General features: G+C 46.9%; 1 protein-coding gene across 3 annotated transcripts in view; it reads right to left on the bottom strand.

The window, feature by feature from the left end:
- Positions 1-1,007: 1,007 nt before the first annotated feature.
- Positions 1,008-15,806, bottom strand: part of Iqsec2 (IQ motif and Sec7 domain ArfGEF 2) — a 116,989-nt gene continuing 102,190 nt past the window's right edge. For 2 of the 3 annotated variants that reach the window (XM_045140340.1, XM_004661028.2), the window contains 7 exons: positions 10,509-10,648; positions 9,629-9,754; positions 6,830-6,929; positions 6,075-6,236; positions 4,280-4,453; positions 3,773-3,822; positions 1,008-3,178 (listed from right to left, as the gene is read on the bottom strand). In XM_045140340.1, the coding sequence (XP_044996275.1) occupies positions 2,210-3,178; positions 3,773-3,822; positions 4,280-4,453; positions 6,075-6,236; positions 6,830-6,929; positions 9,629-9,754; positions 10,509-10,648 (1,721 nt within the window). In that variant the 3' untranslated portion in view covers positions 1,008-2,209. The remainder of the gene's footprint in view (positions 3,179-3,772; positions 3,823-4,279; positions 4,454-6,074; positions 6,237-6,829; positions 6,930-9,628; positions 9,755-10,508; positions 10,649-15,806) is intronic. The other variant, XM_045140342.1, reaches the window with a different exon arrangement.

Here is a 15,806-nt window from a genome sequence, read left to right as displayed (position 1 = left end):
TAGATTCTAGGAAAGCAGCAAAAATATTGACTGAATACTGCTTTTGGGGACCCTGCTGACCCTAACCAAAAGACATTATATTACCCCATCCCTACTATGCCAGGCTCAGCGCTAGGACACAAATGGCAGTGCTAAAAACAGGTCCATGCCATAGGGAGGCAGCTAGGGGCACTGGAAAGGGGCCTGGGCTACAAGACAGGAAACCTCATACTGACTTGCTATGTGGTCTGTCCCCTCCTCTGTAACCTAGAGGCAGTCCAGTCATTTGCTATCTATTATCTTAAGTATACATAGAGCTCTTATAACATTATATAGACTTTGCCTTCCTGAACCAAGTCACCCCAACTCCTACCCTCAGGAGCAGAAATGTGGACAGCCATAGCATAGCAGGCCAGGGTCAGGAGCTCTCAGGCAAAGCCAGATCAGCCACAGAAAGAGTGAGAACAGAGGCCACAAATGTGGAAATATCCAACCTCTACAAAGGAGACAAAGGACAACTAATTTGCTGAGCTGTCTTCTCCTTTCTGGCTGTTTGGCATTCATTATGTCATGTAATCATAACACTGCCCTGTGCTGATAATCTCAAGTGGGAAATTGAGATAACTAAGAGTCATGGAGAGTAACTCCCTGAAGTTCATATACCTAGGTGAAAACCTCAGGATGTGAACTGGATCAACTCCAAAGCCCACACATTCTTGCTATTCTATCACACAGAGTAATTATGAAAATATGATAGAAAAACCTCCCTCACCCAACCTCCCACCAACCAAAGCATCTTGCCCACCCAGTTTCCTGAATTACCATTAGCGCATCACCTCCCCAGGCTAAGGCCTCTATCTGTGGGCTCCACAGTGGGGAAGGGAGGCATAAGTAGGAGGCAGAGGCCAGAGGTGAGCACAAGATCTTTTATGAGGCATCAAATATACATTCTTATATACAAGGAGGAAAAAGACAATGCCTGAACCCCAGCTCCTCTCCATACAGCCCCTCCCACCATCATCCCCCGACACCCCCAAACCCCAGGGTCCCTGGCCCTTTGACATCCAGGGTCTGTCTGTCTGTACTGCAGCCCATAATGGACAGGGGAGAGGAAGATAGCTGCGAAAGGAGCTGGATGTGCAGGGCAAGAATAAGAGCTGGGGCTTGTAAAAATATATTTATAATAAATAAACAGGGCTGCAAAAGGGCTGGAGATTTTGATGGACAGAAGGACTTGGGTTCTCTGTCTCCCAGCCCTGGCTCTGATGGCTTCAATCTCTGCCTTGGAAAGGACATGTTAGGCTCAGGGTGGCCCTCTGGGAGCCTCTCCCCAGGGCTGATGCCGGGTGCCCTGCCCCAGTGAGGTGTGTGTGGGTGATATCTGTAAAGTGCATTGTCTTCAGTTGTAGGTGGGAGAGGTGGAAGGAATGGGGGGGGCATGCAATATGGGTGAGGGAGAGCAGTGCCCTTCTCATCCCAGACTTGAGCCCCCACCTCAGAAAACCTGTCTGGAATTTGTTTAGGAAAAGAACATTGCAGGGCAAAGCAAGTTCCTGAAGCTGAAGAGGTCTGGGCTAGGACCTACTGGAGAGAGGGCATAGATTGGCTCAAAAGAGGAAGCACTGCCCCATGTAGGGGCTAGCACAAGAGGGGTTCTACCCACCAAGTGCACTGACAGTCTGTGTCCTCCAGCAGGCAGAAAGACACATGAAGGTGTGTGGCCAGGCCCTGAGGTCAGAGAGAGGGCCGAGCCAGCTAAGGTTTGGCCACAACTCTACAGAGCTCTCTCTTAGCCCCACACGGCCAGAGGAGCTCTGGGGAAGCCGCCACTTTTACAGCTCCAGAAGCATTCCCTTCTCCACTAGCCAGAGCTGTAAGGAAGCTCAGTTGGCCCAGAGGTCTGAGGCCACCAAGCTAGACCTCCAGGGGCAAGGAGGGGAGGAAGACAGGAAAAAGACGGCAAGGATTGCTGAGAGGACCTTACCACTTTCCAGCACTGCAATGCCCTAAGTGCAGGCTGCAAGTGGCAAGGGTCCCCAAATCTGAAAGGCATCCCCATGTCCACTCCTGGGGGATGGAGAAGGGGTCTGGAAACAAGAAGGGAGTGGAGAGAAGGACATTGCTATGTGTATATATATTTTTTAAAAAACGGAGGAAGAGGAGAGGAGAAAGGTCCCTCTCCTGTGGACTCCCCAGACCTTCCTTTTCCCCAGCTCACTCATTCCATCCATCAGACCACGGTGCTGATCCGGCTTGGCTTGGCCTTGGGGTTTGCACTGGGTGCATTGGCTGTGCCAGGTGGCCCAGAGGCGTGCAGTGGGCCATGGGGGGAGGTGGGTGGCAGAGGTGAGTGTGGGGTGTGGGGTGAGGGTGGGGGCAGGGGCGGGTAGGAGGGGTGAGGTGGGATGGGTGAGTGCGGTGACAGTGGTGACTGAGGGTGATGAGAGTGGGAGTAGGAACCCCCTGGTGGCCGAGACCCCGGGCCCCCAGCTGTACCTGCTGCTGGCATCATTTGTGGGTGGTGGCTGAAGATGAAGTGCTTAGGGCCCTGTTTGTGGGCAGGAGGGTGTTGGGGGGCAGGACTGTACAGGGGCAATGGGGATGTAGGCTGGTGCAGGGGGTGGCGGCCATGTGGAGCAAACTGAGGGTGTCCTCCAGCCCCTCGTCGTGGGGCTCTGCCTGGCCGGCCCAAGGTATAGTGCTGGGGCCCTGTGACTGGGCCATGGGCATGGAAGTGGCGATGTGGCCCCACAGGTGGGGCTGAGGCAGGTGGTGGCGGAATGGAACCCAGCTGGGGCAGGGGTGGCGGCTGCTGAGGAGGTGGGGGCAGAGGGGGTTGCTGGGGTGGGAGGTAGGGTGGTGGGGCAGGGCCTGGTCCTTGGCAATACTGGGCATGCAGGGCCTGCAGCTTGGACTGCCCGTCAGGTAGCACCCCCAGGCCACCATGGCTGTGACCATGGTGGTGGTGGTGGTGGTGGTGGTGGTGGGTAGAGGAAGCAGATGAAGAGGAGGCAGAGGCCTGGCCTGTTGGTGGTGGTGGCATCTGGAAGGGCCCCTTGCCCCGCTTGCTTCCAAATAGGGAGCCCAGGAAGGATGAGGAGTTGGAGACCGGCCTCTGACTCTTGTACTCCTCTGGCGGCGGGGGTGGGGGCGGAGGTGGCATCCTCTGGTGAGGGCGTGGACTGCTAATAACAGACCCCTGGAAGGGGGGGTGGAGTCAGACCAGTCTAGACATCCTAAACCCCCAACCCTAAACTCCGCCCCTGTCCCTGAGGGCTGGAACTGGGGAGACAGGAATCCCCAAGTGATAATGGAAACCAAACAGTGGTCCTGTACTTGTACGTGGCGCTCTCCAGCTGGCAAAGCGCTGTCGCCACATCCACTATCTCAAATGAGCCTCAGGGGGCAGAGGAAGAGAAGAGGACCTCCTTCTCATGCCCAGATCACAGACCAGGAAAACATTAGGCCCAGTGAAACAGAGTGACTCGCTCAGGGTCACAGAGCAGGATTTGGAGGTAAGAGCTTCTTTTGGCCCAAGTCCAAGGGCATGCCTACTTGGAATTGGCCCTGGGGTTGAGAAGGGGCAGGGGAGAGTGGAAGACAGACTGAGAGACAGGCAGAGTGAGGACAGACAAGAGTTGAGGACAGATGGAGAGAGTGGTTGGCTGGGAAAGGCAGCCGCATGGTTCCCAGCAGGGAAGAGGGGGAAGCAACAGGTCCCCTCCTCCTCTGGGGCTCCATGGCCAGGGCAGGGCTCATGCAGAGGATGAGTGGGGCAGGAGCTGGCACTTACTTCGATGGTGCTGTCCAGCGATCCCACGCTGTTACGCCGCCCCCGCTTCCCTGCACCCACAAGCAAGGAGCCCAGCGTCAGAGCAGCAACCCCCCCTCCCCACCCTGCTGGGCTCCAGAGCTGGGCACCAGGTCTAGGTCCCTCCCAGGGACAGACACCCCATTATCCCTTTCCCCCATTGAAAAGGGGGAGGTGAGGAGGAAGAGAGGTGGAGAGAGAGGAGGAAAAGATGGAGGAGGAGAGGCAGTAAAGGAGAGATGGAAAAGGGAAGAGAGAAGAGGGGCTGAGACTGTGGCCCCACTTTATATTCCCTGGCAGAAACCTTGGGCTCCACCTCTTCTGACCCAGCTACCAGGCCCCCTGTAGTACAATGCCCAGGGCTCTGAGTGAAAGTAGGGTGCATGTGTGTGTGGCAAGTGGAGGGAAGGCTGGCAGCCAGTGACAGGAGGCAAAGAGGACACCTGGTCCCACATTTCCTCAGGCAGGATAGGGACCCAGAAGACTTACCTGCATCAGAGAGGTCGCGCAGGGAACTGCTGAGTGCACCTCTCTTGAGACCATCTCCTGCTCCGTAAGTGTCCTCCAAGCTACTGCGGGCCAGAGTCCCATTCACTGAGTCCTTGGCTCCTCCAGGCTGTGAGGCATTAGGCCGCATCATACCTTTCTGCTTCTCCAGCTCCGCTGGGTGGCAGTGAGAGAAAGAGGGGTACAAGGTCAGAGACAGCAGCAAAAGCCTCGCTCATTGACCACAGCTCTCTTCTGGCCTTCCTCCTTTGTCTTTCCTTCCTCCAAGCCCCAAGCCTCCTGTTTCTCCCCTACAAAGGCAGCACATATTTCTTCCAAGCTGAAGGTCTATTTCCAAAACTCCTCTGGTGCCCAGCCCATTCTATACCACCTGTACCACCTCTTCCCACTCTGCCTTTCCTCCTTTCCTACCAGTACCTGCCCTTCCTGCTCCTTGTGCCTCTTCTCATCCTTCATATTCGGTTCTCCTGCCTTCTTGTAGTCAGGCCTCCCCAAACACCCCTGCCCATCAAAAAAGATCTTTGCAACAGATGGTTCAGAGTAAGGATGGAAAGGCTCTTCTAGCCTACGGTACAGGACAACCTTTCCAAAGTTCACTCAGGTCTCAGCTAGAACAGAGGGTCTCCTTGAAGGGCAAGAGCATGAAACTAATAGGAATCAAACCCTCTATTATGCACCAGGCAGTTTGCTAGGCACTACACATACTTGATCCTTCTCATTCCACATCATGAGCATCTTCTACTTTGTACAGAAGACACTGAGAATTTGAGAAGACACAGAGTGTGCCCAGGGTTACATAGTTGGAAATGGTAAAGCAACATTCTGAAAGTATGTCTGTTCAATTCCAGAGCCTGGGCTCTTCTGCTACCCTTATACCTCCAAGACTCTACTGAGGTAAGGGAAACTGGGTCTATTAGATCTCCCTTTGCCGTGATATGCCAATCCCTTGCCTTACATTTCCCCAAGGGCTCTAGGGGCCTACTGAACTGATACTTGTTGTGACTCAGCCTTGCTATGAAAGCCTTATCAAGCTATATACGTTCCCTACCTCTCTTTCCTTAACACTATATTATTTAACTGTGACTTTACAGAGTAGAGTAGAAAAAAAAAAACTTGAAGGACATTGGGAGGAATGAGATGCAATCACTACCTTTGAGAATTTGGGATACATTGATAGAACTCAGTTCAGGAACTGATATTGGGTAAAGAACTGAGGATGGAAGAACATGGATTCTCTCTCTCTCTTCCTCTCTTTCCCTCTTGATGAGGACTCAGTATATAGCCCAGGTTGGCATGAGAATTCACAATCCTCCTGCTTCAGCCTCCCTAGGGCTGGGATTATAGGCATGTACAACTATGCCTCGCTCCTCATCAAGCTCTGATGATTCCATTATCCCAATTCCATGTATAAAGAAACCAGGATTCAGAGGACTAGAGAACTCATCCCAGTTTTCCCAGATAACAAGTAGCAGATCTGAGAGCTGAAACTACAGTCCTGCCTCCTATACCCTGAGTTGGTTGGCTCAGGATCAGAAGACGGGCACAGGGGCCACTGAATAGACCCTTAGGGGTTGGAAAAATAATTTGAGGTTAGAAAGTAATGAGCCTCTTTTGTCACTGAAAGTATTCAAGCAGAGGCCCGTAAAGTTCCTGGAATAAGGGTAGGAGGTTGGCCAAACTAACCCTTAACTCGGATTCTCAGAAGACAGGATTCTTGGTATCTACAGGTCTCTGTGTCGGGAGATGAGAGCAAAGAGATGTGGCTGGGGCTACTCACATTCCACACGGTACTTCTCCATCTCTTGCACTTCAGCGATGGACTCGCGCAGGTCAGATGTGAAGCGCAGCCTGTCCTGGAGGCTAGGAGCATTGAAGATGATGAGGACTTTTCGTTCCCCACCAGGTACTGCAGATAGTAACTTGATCCCAAACTGGTAATCTGTGTACAAAGGGAGAAAACAGGAGAGGTTGGATAACTCTGTCAGGTTTGAAGCAGAATGGCTCAGTCGGGAAACTGGGAAATAATCTATCTATTCCTCATCTGAGAATCAATCACACTGTTTGGTTAGGCTGGTCTCAAGTTCCTGGGTTTAAATAATGCTCCTGCCTCAGTCTCCTCAGTTTCCCTTTTCCTCCACACTCCTGGTAGCCATGACCATCTTACTCCTTGTACTCCAGGATGTAAAGGCAGACAGAATTCTGTATTCTTTTCTAGAAACCCTTTTCTTTGTATTTCTGCCTCTACCCACACTATTCCACTTTTCAAAATGTCATCCAGTCAAGCTCTTCCCAGTTCAGTAATTCAGAGCAGTGTGACTGCCATCCCTTTGGGCCACCAGGGAACACACAAACACTGGTTCCCTGTTCTCCATAGCCAGATCTAAGTCACATTCCATGCCTTCCCTTCATCCGGGGATCTTAGCTCAGTTGTAGAGGACTTTAAAAAGTGGAAGCTAGTATAGATGTGGGTAAAGGATGAGCATGGGCTATGGCATAAACTCCTGGCATACTGGGATCCAAGAAGGGACTCACATGAATTCTGGAAGAGCTGCATGTGCATTTCCACCAGGGGAAAGGACTGACGGAAGCTGTATGTCACCAAGATCTTCTTCTTCTGAAAAATTTTGGTGACCTTTGGCAAGGATGGAAAAAAGTTAAAAGGAAGGGTTTGGAATGGGGAATTCAAAGTGACATCTATTTGTACTCACCCCCCCATAAAAGGCATATAAACAAACACATACAACACAGGTTGTGGAGAAGGAACACTTGTGGTAGAGATTGGGAGAGGTGTGTGCTAATGCAAATTCCTGAGAACATGATGATGCACAAGCATTTACCATTTTTACAAGGACTAAACTCAATGCTGCTCCCTCCAGGAAGCTCATCCTAGTACCTCACACAGACCTGTGTTTCTCTTTTCTGAGCTGACAGAGTGCTGGTTCAGTACCTTTCCTTGGTCAGGCTCTATGATAGTTCTCTGAATATATGCTTGCCCCTTGCTGGCCTTAAAGGTAGGTAGGAGTCTGGTTTTCAGATTCTTTTCCCTACCTCACCATCCAGAGCCAGCATACAAAGCTAGTCTCTGCCTAGCCTACATATAGGATTAACAAGGCTTTCACTCAACAACCCAAAGTCTCTGTTAAATGCTTGGATATCTTGGAGTCTCAACTAACATAAGCTCAAGAAATCTGTAAGTGGCTTTATTTTTATATTCTATCTTTTAAAAATTATTTTGTAGTGCTGAGAATGAAACTCAGGGCATCATACATATCTACCTCTGATCTACTGCCAAACCCTATGCAAGTGACTCTTAAGAGCAAATATTTTTTTTTAAATTTTTATTAACATTTTCCATGATTATAAAATATATCCCATGGTAATTCCCTCCCTCCCCACCCCCAAGGAGCAAATATTTTGATTTCAGGATGGCTATTATGCACAGTGATGCAAAATACATTTTTGTTTGTTTGTTTTTCAAGGCAGGGCTTCACTGTAGCTCAGCTTGACATGGAATTTACTATGTAGTCTTAGGATGGCTTCAAACTCATAGTGATCCTCCTACCTCTGCCTCCCAAGTGCTGGGATTAAAGGTGTGCACCACCACACCTGGCTGCAATACACTTTTGAGGGAAAAGTAGGAGGGGATGTTGAGGCAGGGTCTCTATCATATCATCCAGGACATCCTCATCCAAGAATTTGCTGTGTAGCTGAGGCTGACCTTGACCTCCTACGTCCACCTCCCAAGTGCTGGCATTACGGGTGTGTGACACCATACCCAGCTGATTTTTTAGACTGTGAGCTCCCCGAGAACTGAGTCTGATTTATCCCAGTGTACCTAGTACCTAGCATAGAGCTAGATATATGAGAGGAATTGGTACATGAGAGGCATCTAACACTGACTTAGCATCTGTGTGGGCCAAGTATACTTGAGAAAAGGCAGTTATTTCACATATGATTATCACATCCTTTTCCTCTTGTTTGTAGTGCTGAGAATGGAACCCAGGTCCTTGTACATGCTAAACAAGTGTTCTACCACTGAGCTGCATCTGTCAATCCATGGCTTCTAATTTCATACTCCTGAGAACTCTAGGAGATAGAAGTTCTTAGCCTCATTTCACAGAGCAGGCAACTAAGGTTCCAAGAAGGTACTGGAGGTACTTTGCCTAAAACAGCAATTCTTACCTGGGAGCAATTTTGCCCTGCCCACTCAGGACATTGAGCAATGTCTGGAGAAGACTTTTGTATTCCCCACTGTGTTTTTCTAGAGAAGACTTCTCTACCCCATCCTGTGAACCTTTCTCTCTCTCTCTCTCTCTCTCTTTTTTTTTTCTTTTCGGTTTTTAGAGGTAGGGTCTCACTCTAGCCCAGGCTGACCTGGAATTCACTATGGAGTTTCAGGATAGCTTCAAACTCATGGTGATCCTCCTACTTCTGCCTCCCAAGTGCTGGGATTAAAGGTGTGCGTCACCACGCCTGGCTTGAACCTTTCTCTTTTTAACTTTTTTCTAGAGAACACATTTTTAGTTGAAGTGTTGTTAGTGGAATTTAGTAGGTACAGCCCAAGGTGCTGCTAAACCCTACAATGCATAAGATAATCCCCTATAAGAAATAATTGTCTATTTCAGAATGTCAATAGTGCCGAGATTGAAAAACCCTGATCTGAAGGAGAGAAGACCAAGAAGAGAACAGGATTACTGTCCTCAAATCCCTGAAGCACTAGTCTTGGAACAAAAGAAGAACCTTGTTCATTGTGATCCCAAGGGTTGACTGGATGCTGTGGAAGGAGCAACCACAGAGAGATGAATTCCAACAGATACCTGACAAGACATCTGGCTGTTGCAGAGCAGGGAGGCTTTTTGTCTCTATAATCACATAGGTCGTCTAGGAGGGTGGTTTTTGCTCAGAAGACCCTGAAATTCCCATAAATCTATAGAATCCTATATAGATCCCATCCCTAAAAAATAAACATCTCTGTAGTAAGTTATGTGTTCTGTTTTAAAAATAACTCCCAGCATCAGGACCTCTCAAAAGTTTCAGGCTGATCCCGGGGTTCACAATATTCTGGGCTACTAATGTGGACAGGGACATTTCCTATCACTTCCCAGATTATAAGCCTATCATCTTACTTGATCGTGACACTTTATGTCACTGTGTGGCCATCACTATATTGAAATGGATCTGGGAGGCCTAAGCCTTAATAAAGACCATGCAGGTGGCATGGTGAAGTACCTTACCCACCACGCTCCACACACCATGTCAATGTGGTTTGCACAAGGCCCAGAAACTGAGCTCACCACCTCCCTCCCATCTCCTTCTGCACAGTGCCCATACCACAAGGAGATCATTGAAGAGGAAGACCTCCCGCTGATGCAGCCCTAGCCTTTGGGGGCGGTTTGGATCTGGCACCTCATAGAGTTGACAGCAGCAAACCAGTCGGCGATGAGGAAGAGACAGGACCTAAATAGGAATGGAGAAATAGATGTCAGCATGGCCAGCCCATTTGCTCCAGGCCTCTGTTACCTTAACATTCAATCATAGGGTGAAGTATGCCTCTAATACATATGTGTCACTCTGAAACAAACAGTATAAGCAACTAAGAGCTTGAGTTTTCTGCTACCTTACCTTTGTCCCTCTAACACTCTGTCTATAATACCTTTCCTGACCAGCTCTGCATGGCCAAATTCTACCCCTCCTTCAAATCCCAAGTCCAAAGTTATTTTCAAAGAACTCTTCTTGATTTCTCTAAACTAGATCAGGAGGCAGAAATATTATTTGTGTCTTTGTCTGAAAATGCCACTGATCTCTAAGTACTCCCAAAGATAGAAACCATGTCTGGTTCACATATGTCTCTGGGGTCCACTGAAAACAGTAAATGTTTGTCGACCAAAATGTGCTTGCATCTCTGCTAATACTAGCTTGGCTCCTTACCTGGGATGTACAGCCTAACCAGAGGTAGGAAGGATTCTAGTATGTAGACACCTGCTCTGGGCTGGGCAAGGTGCTACTTGGACATGGTGAACATACATACAATGAATGTTGTTCACATGAAACATATCCCATAAATTTGTACCATGACTCCCTGAGTTATCATCCACTCCAGTTTACAGGTAAGGGAAATCTGGGACTCAGATAGAGGCAATAACTCACCATACATTGGTAGTGAAGGTAGACCAAAAACCCTGGCCCCTCTACAGCCTCCCAAGGCACTTACTGGTTTCTTGCCAACAATCATGCGCTCCACTGCCTGCACCTGGGACACATGGTCATCATTGGTCCGCAGTTCACGACCCTGGATGCGTTGGTAAATGCCTACCAGAAGGTCTCGGGGGATATCCTCACCATTGTCAACCCCTGCATGAGGGAGGGGAATAACAGGAATATGTCACATTAATATGAGGAATGGGTGGTAGAGGCTTCTCCACAACAGCCCACTCCTAGGCTTGGACCAAGGGACAGCAGGGTTGGGGCAGGAAAGGTGCCCTTCAACAAAACAGTCAGTTTTTTTCTGTAGGGTATAGATTTTATTTAAACTCAGAACATCCTATGATTAAGACAATCAAGTACTACTTTTTTTTCTTAACTAGCAAAAATATTTTTTTAAATATTTATTCATTTATATATTTGAGAGAGAGAGAGAGAGAGAGAGAGGCAGGGGAGGGCACACCAGGGCCTCTATCCACTGCAAACAAACTCCAGACACATGTGCCATCTTGGGCATCTGGCTTACATGGGTCCTGGGAAATGGAACCTGGGTCCTTAGGCTTCTCAGGCAAGTGCCTTAACTGCTAAGCCATCTCTCCGGCCCCCAAAATAGAGGGCCTGAGACCAGCTGAATTCAATTACCAGTGCTGTGGGGGGCAGAGAATAGAAAATCACTAGGGCTTCCTGGCAAACTAGCCTGACCAAAAGAAAAAAGAAAAAAAAAAAAAAACCACAGCTCCATGTTCAGTGGCTCAGGGTGCAGCACCTACATACACATGTGCATATACTATAAATACTGCACATACACATAAATAAAATTTAAAAACCCGATCTTTACAAAAAGATTTCAATAGCATGATAAGATTCCTATAGTAAGTTAAGTGAAAAGAGCAAGATAAATTGTATGGATAGCATGACTAACTGTACAGAAAGCTACATGCTTAAGGAGGAAAATTCTGCCTATTGGGGGCAGAATCTGCGGGGGGGGTCATTAAAAGAAAACAATTTACATTTTCTGTATTTTCAAAAACAAAAACAAGCTGGGCATGGTGGCATATGCCTTTAATCTCAGCACTTGGGAGGCAGAAGTAGGAGGATCATCATGAGTTCGAGGCCACCCAAGACTACATAGTGAATTCCAGGTCAGCCTGGGCTAGAGTTAAACCCTACCTAGAAAAAACAAAAATAAAATAAAATAAACACACACACACACACACACACACACACACACACAAAGCCAGGCATGGTGGTACATGCCTTTCCTCCCAACACTTGGGAGGCTGAGGTGAAAGGATTTCTATGAGTTCAAGGTCACCTGGGTTAGAGTGAAGCCCTGCCTTGAACAAAACAAAAAAATAAAATTTGATAGTGCCAGACACTGAACTCAGGGTCTCATGCATGCTAAGTGTATACTCTGCTGCTGAGGTACATCCATGCTCCCCCCCAAATTCCTGAAATTAAAATACATTACTTGCATTTGTTTTCTTGTTTATTCAGTAATTGGAGAAAGAAAGTTATACATGTACACATATACACACAATTGTCCCTACATATCCATGAGATTGGTTCCTCAAACCTCCAACTACTGACAATACAAAATCCAAGAATGCTCAAGTCCCTCATATAAAATGGGGTAGTATTTGCATATAATCAACATAAATTCCACTGATATCTTAAATCATCTGCTATTATTTAGAATACCCATTTCAATGTTAATGTCATGTAACTAGTTATGATACTGTATTATTTAGGGAATAATGATAATAAAATATTTGTACATGTTCAAATACAGGCATGTTTTTTTCATATAGTTTCAATCTGCAATTGGTTGAATCCAAGGACGCAGAGCCCACAGATATGAAGGGCAGACTGCATGTGAAATATATATATTATATCGAGTAGATGAATAATGGCAAGATTTAGGACATTACTTCAGATGGTCTGTGATCAAAGTCTCTCCTCCTAGTCTTGTCTACCATCCTTCTAAATTCCTACATGCTGGGTGAAATCTTCTCACTCTTATTTTTCAGCTTCCTGCTAGGGAAAATGATTTCTCCTTTGGTAGTACTATACCGCTTCTTTAGACAGGGGCTGCTGTTGGATGTAAAATGTCTTCCACAGACTCATGTGTTTGAACATTTGGTCCGCAGCTGGTGGCACTGTTTAGGAAGGTCGTGGAATCTTTAGGAGGCAGAACTTTGCTAAAGGAAGTGGGTCACTGGGAGCAGGCCTAGAGGTTTTATAGCCCAGCCCCACTTCTGGTTCATTCTCTTCTTCCTAACCTTGTTGCAATGTGACCAGCTGCTTTATGCTCCTGTTGCCACGCTCTTCCCACTAGGATGGGCTACATAGCCCTAGAACTGTCAGCCAGATGAAATCCTTTCCCTCCTTAAGTGGATTCTTGTCAGTTATTTGTACGCAACAAGAGACAGTATCTGATACCAAAAACCATAGTACCGAGAAGTCGGGTTGTTGCTGTGATAAACCTGGCCATGTAGTTTTGGGGCATCTAAAACTAGTTTACAGGAAGAATGTGGAAGAGTTTAGAACTTTGAACTAGAGAAGGCCTATAATATTATAAGCAGAGTTTAAAGAGATATTCTAGTAGTAGTTTGGATGACCAGAATGCTAAGAGAAACATGGACAGTACAGGCTCAGCTTATGAGGTTTGGGAGGGGAATAAGGACTATTGAGAACTGGGCTATAAAGACAGTTCATGAGATATACTAGCAAAGAAACTGGCTTCATTCTGCCCATGTCCTGAGAGCCTGAATAAGGCTGGATTTGAAACAGACTAATGTGTTTGATGAAGGAAATTTCAAGGAAGAATAGCACTGAATATGTGTCATGGCTTCTTGTTGATGGCTGTTATTCAGATCTGCAGTGAAAGATAGGAACAAGAAAAAAAAAGATGTCTAATATGTGAGGTTTGTCAAGGAAAGGGATGTAAGCAAATTTAAAGTTTTTGATAAGGAAACTGCAACTGATAAACTTATTTTTTTTTCGAGGCAGGGTCTCACTCTAGCCCAGGCTGACCTAAAACTTACTCTTGCTCCAGGATGGCCTTGATCTCACAGAAATCCTCCTACTTCTGCCTCCCCAGTGCTGGGATTAAAGGCATGTGCCACCATATCTGGCTTAAGGTTTTTTGTTTGTTTGTTTTTTGTTTTTTGTTTTTCAAAGTAGGGTTTGCTCTAGCCCAGGCTGACCTGGAATTTACTATGTGGTCTCAGGGTGGCCTTGAACTCACAACAATCCTTCTACCTCTGCCTCCCAAGTGCTGTGATTAAAGGTGTGTACCACCACACCCAACATTAAGGTATCTAACTTTTTTTAATACTTTATTTTTATATATTTATTTGACAGAGAGAAAGAGGGAGAGAACAGGTGTGCCAGGGCCTCCAGCCACTGCAAACAAACTCCAGATGCATGCACCCCTTTGTGCATCTGGCTAACATGGGTCCTGGGGAACTGAACCTAGGTCCTTTGGCTTTGCAAGCAAATGCCTTAACCACTAAGCCATCCCTCCAGCCCTGTTTTTTGTTTGTTTGGTTTTTTTAACTGAGATTAGAACCATTAACAGAAACTCTTGCTTGAGTGGGAGAATGGGAGAGATGCCCTGAAGGCAAACTCCTACCCATTAAAGACTCTAGCTTGTGAAAATGCAATTTTTTTAAGTAGAAGGACTGAAAAAATATTTAAGGGGTTCCCTGCTCCCCATAGTCAGCACAGAGACGCTACCACAACTGTAATCCAAGGGGGCAAGGCTTCATCCGGAGCTAGCAGCAGAGCTTGGCAGTGCCATCTACATCATACTTATTTTATAGGCATAACAAATATAAAATTGAGGGGGTCATGGAACATTTCATGAAGGTACTAGAGAGTCACTGAGGCCAGACAATGTATGGCAGGGTCAGAATCCCTGAAAGGAGGCCCGAGAGGGACACTTAAGTTGCTGTGGAAACCTCAGGATGCCAGAATTATGAACCAAGAAAAGCTGTAGGCCTGGAGCAAAGCTGGCCCATGAGAGAGTCTATCTATACCACAGGCAGCAAAGCTAGAGGGATGAAGCTTGGGAACCCACATGAGTCCCACATACTTGATGTGAAGCTTTAGGACTTGGTGTTTGCCCTGCTGGGTTTTGATCTTCTTTGGAATAGGAATGCTTACTTCATACTAGTATATATTAGAACTATGTTATTTGTTGTTGTTGTTGTTTTTAATTTTATGGGGGGGGGAGTCTTAGATTGTCTTGAGTCTCAGAAGAAACTTTGGACTTTTGATATGTTGGGACTGTTAAAGACTATGAGGATTTTTAAAACTGGACTGAATTCATTTTGCACCATGAGGTGGCCAAAGAGCCTATGGAAGCCAGGGACAGACTATTTTGACTGTTAAATGTCCTCCAAAGATTCATGTGTTTTAACACTTGGTCTCCAGCTGGTGGCACTATTTTGGAAGGGGATATTTTTAGGAGGTGTGGAGCCTTATTGGAGGAAGTGGAACATTGGAGGAAAGACTTGAGGGTTTTTTTTTTAATTTTTGTTTATTTTTATTTAGTTATTTGAGAGTGACAGACAGAGGGAGAAAGAGGCAGAGAGAGAGAGACAAAGAGAGAATGGATGTGCTAGTACCTCCAGCCACTGCAGATGAACTCCAAACACATGTGCCCCCTTATGCATCTGGCTAATGTGGGTCCTGGGGAATCTAGCCGGGAACCAGGGTCCTTAGGCTTCACAGGCAAGCACTTAACCGCTAAGCCATCTCTCCAGCCCAAGACTTGAGGTTTTATAGCCCAGTTCCTGGGCTGGAGAGATGGCTCATAGTTAAGGTGCTTTCCTGCAAAAACCTAATGACCCAGGTTCAATTCCCCAGGACCCATGTAAAGCTAGATGCACCAAGTAGCACATGTATCTGGACTTTGTCTGCAGTGTCTAGAAGACCTGGTGTACCTATTCTCCCTCTTCTCTCTCTTCTCTTCTCTTCTCTTCTCTTCTCTTCTCTTCTCTTCTCTTCTCTTCTCTTCTCTTCTCTCTTTCTCTGTTTCCCTTTGTTGGCAAGCAAGTAAGTAAAAAATTTAAAAATTTATAGCCTATCTCTACTTCTTGTTCATCTTCTGCATCCTGACTGTGCTACAGTATGACCAGCTGTTTCATACTCTTGCCATTATGCCTTTCCTGCCAAGATAGAATGCATTCCCTTGAAACTATCTGCCACAAGAAACCCTTACCTTCCTTAAGTAGCTTCTGGTCTAGTTCACAACAATGAGAAAGTAACTAATATAGACACTAAAGACACAATCTTCTCC

This window comes from Jaculus jaculus, chromosome X (assembly GCF_020740685.1).
Source record: "Jaculus jaculus isolate mJacJac1 chromosome X, mJacJac1.mat.Y.cur, whole genome shotgun sequence".
Classification (NCBI taxonomy): domain Eukaryota; kingdom Metazoa; phylum Chordata; class Mammalia; order Rodentia; family Dipodidae; genus Jaculus; species Jaculus jaculus.
This window is presented reverse-complemented; position numbering and strand designations above follow the sequence as displayed.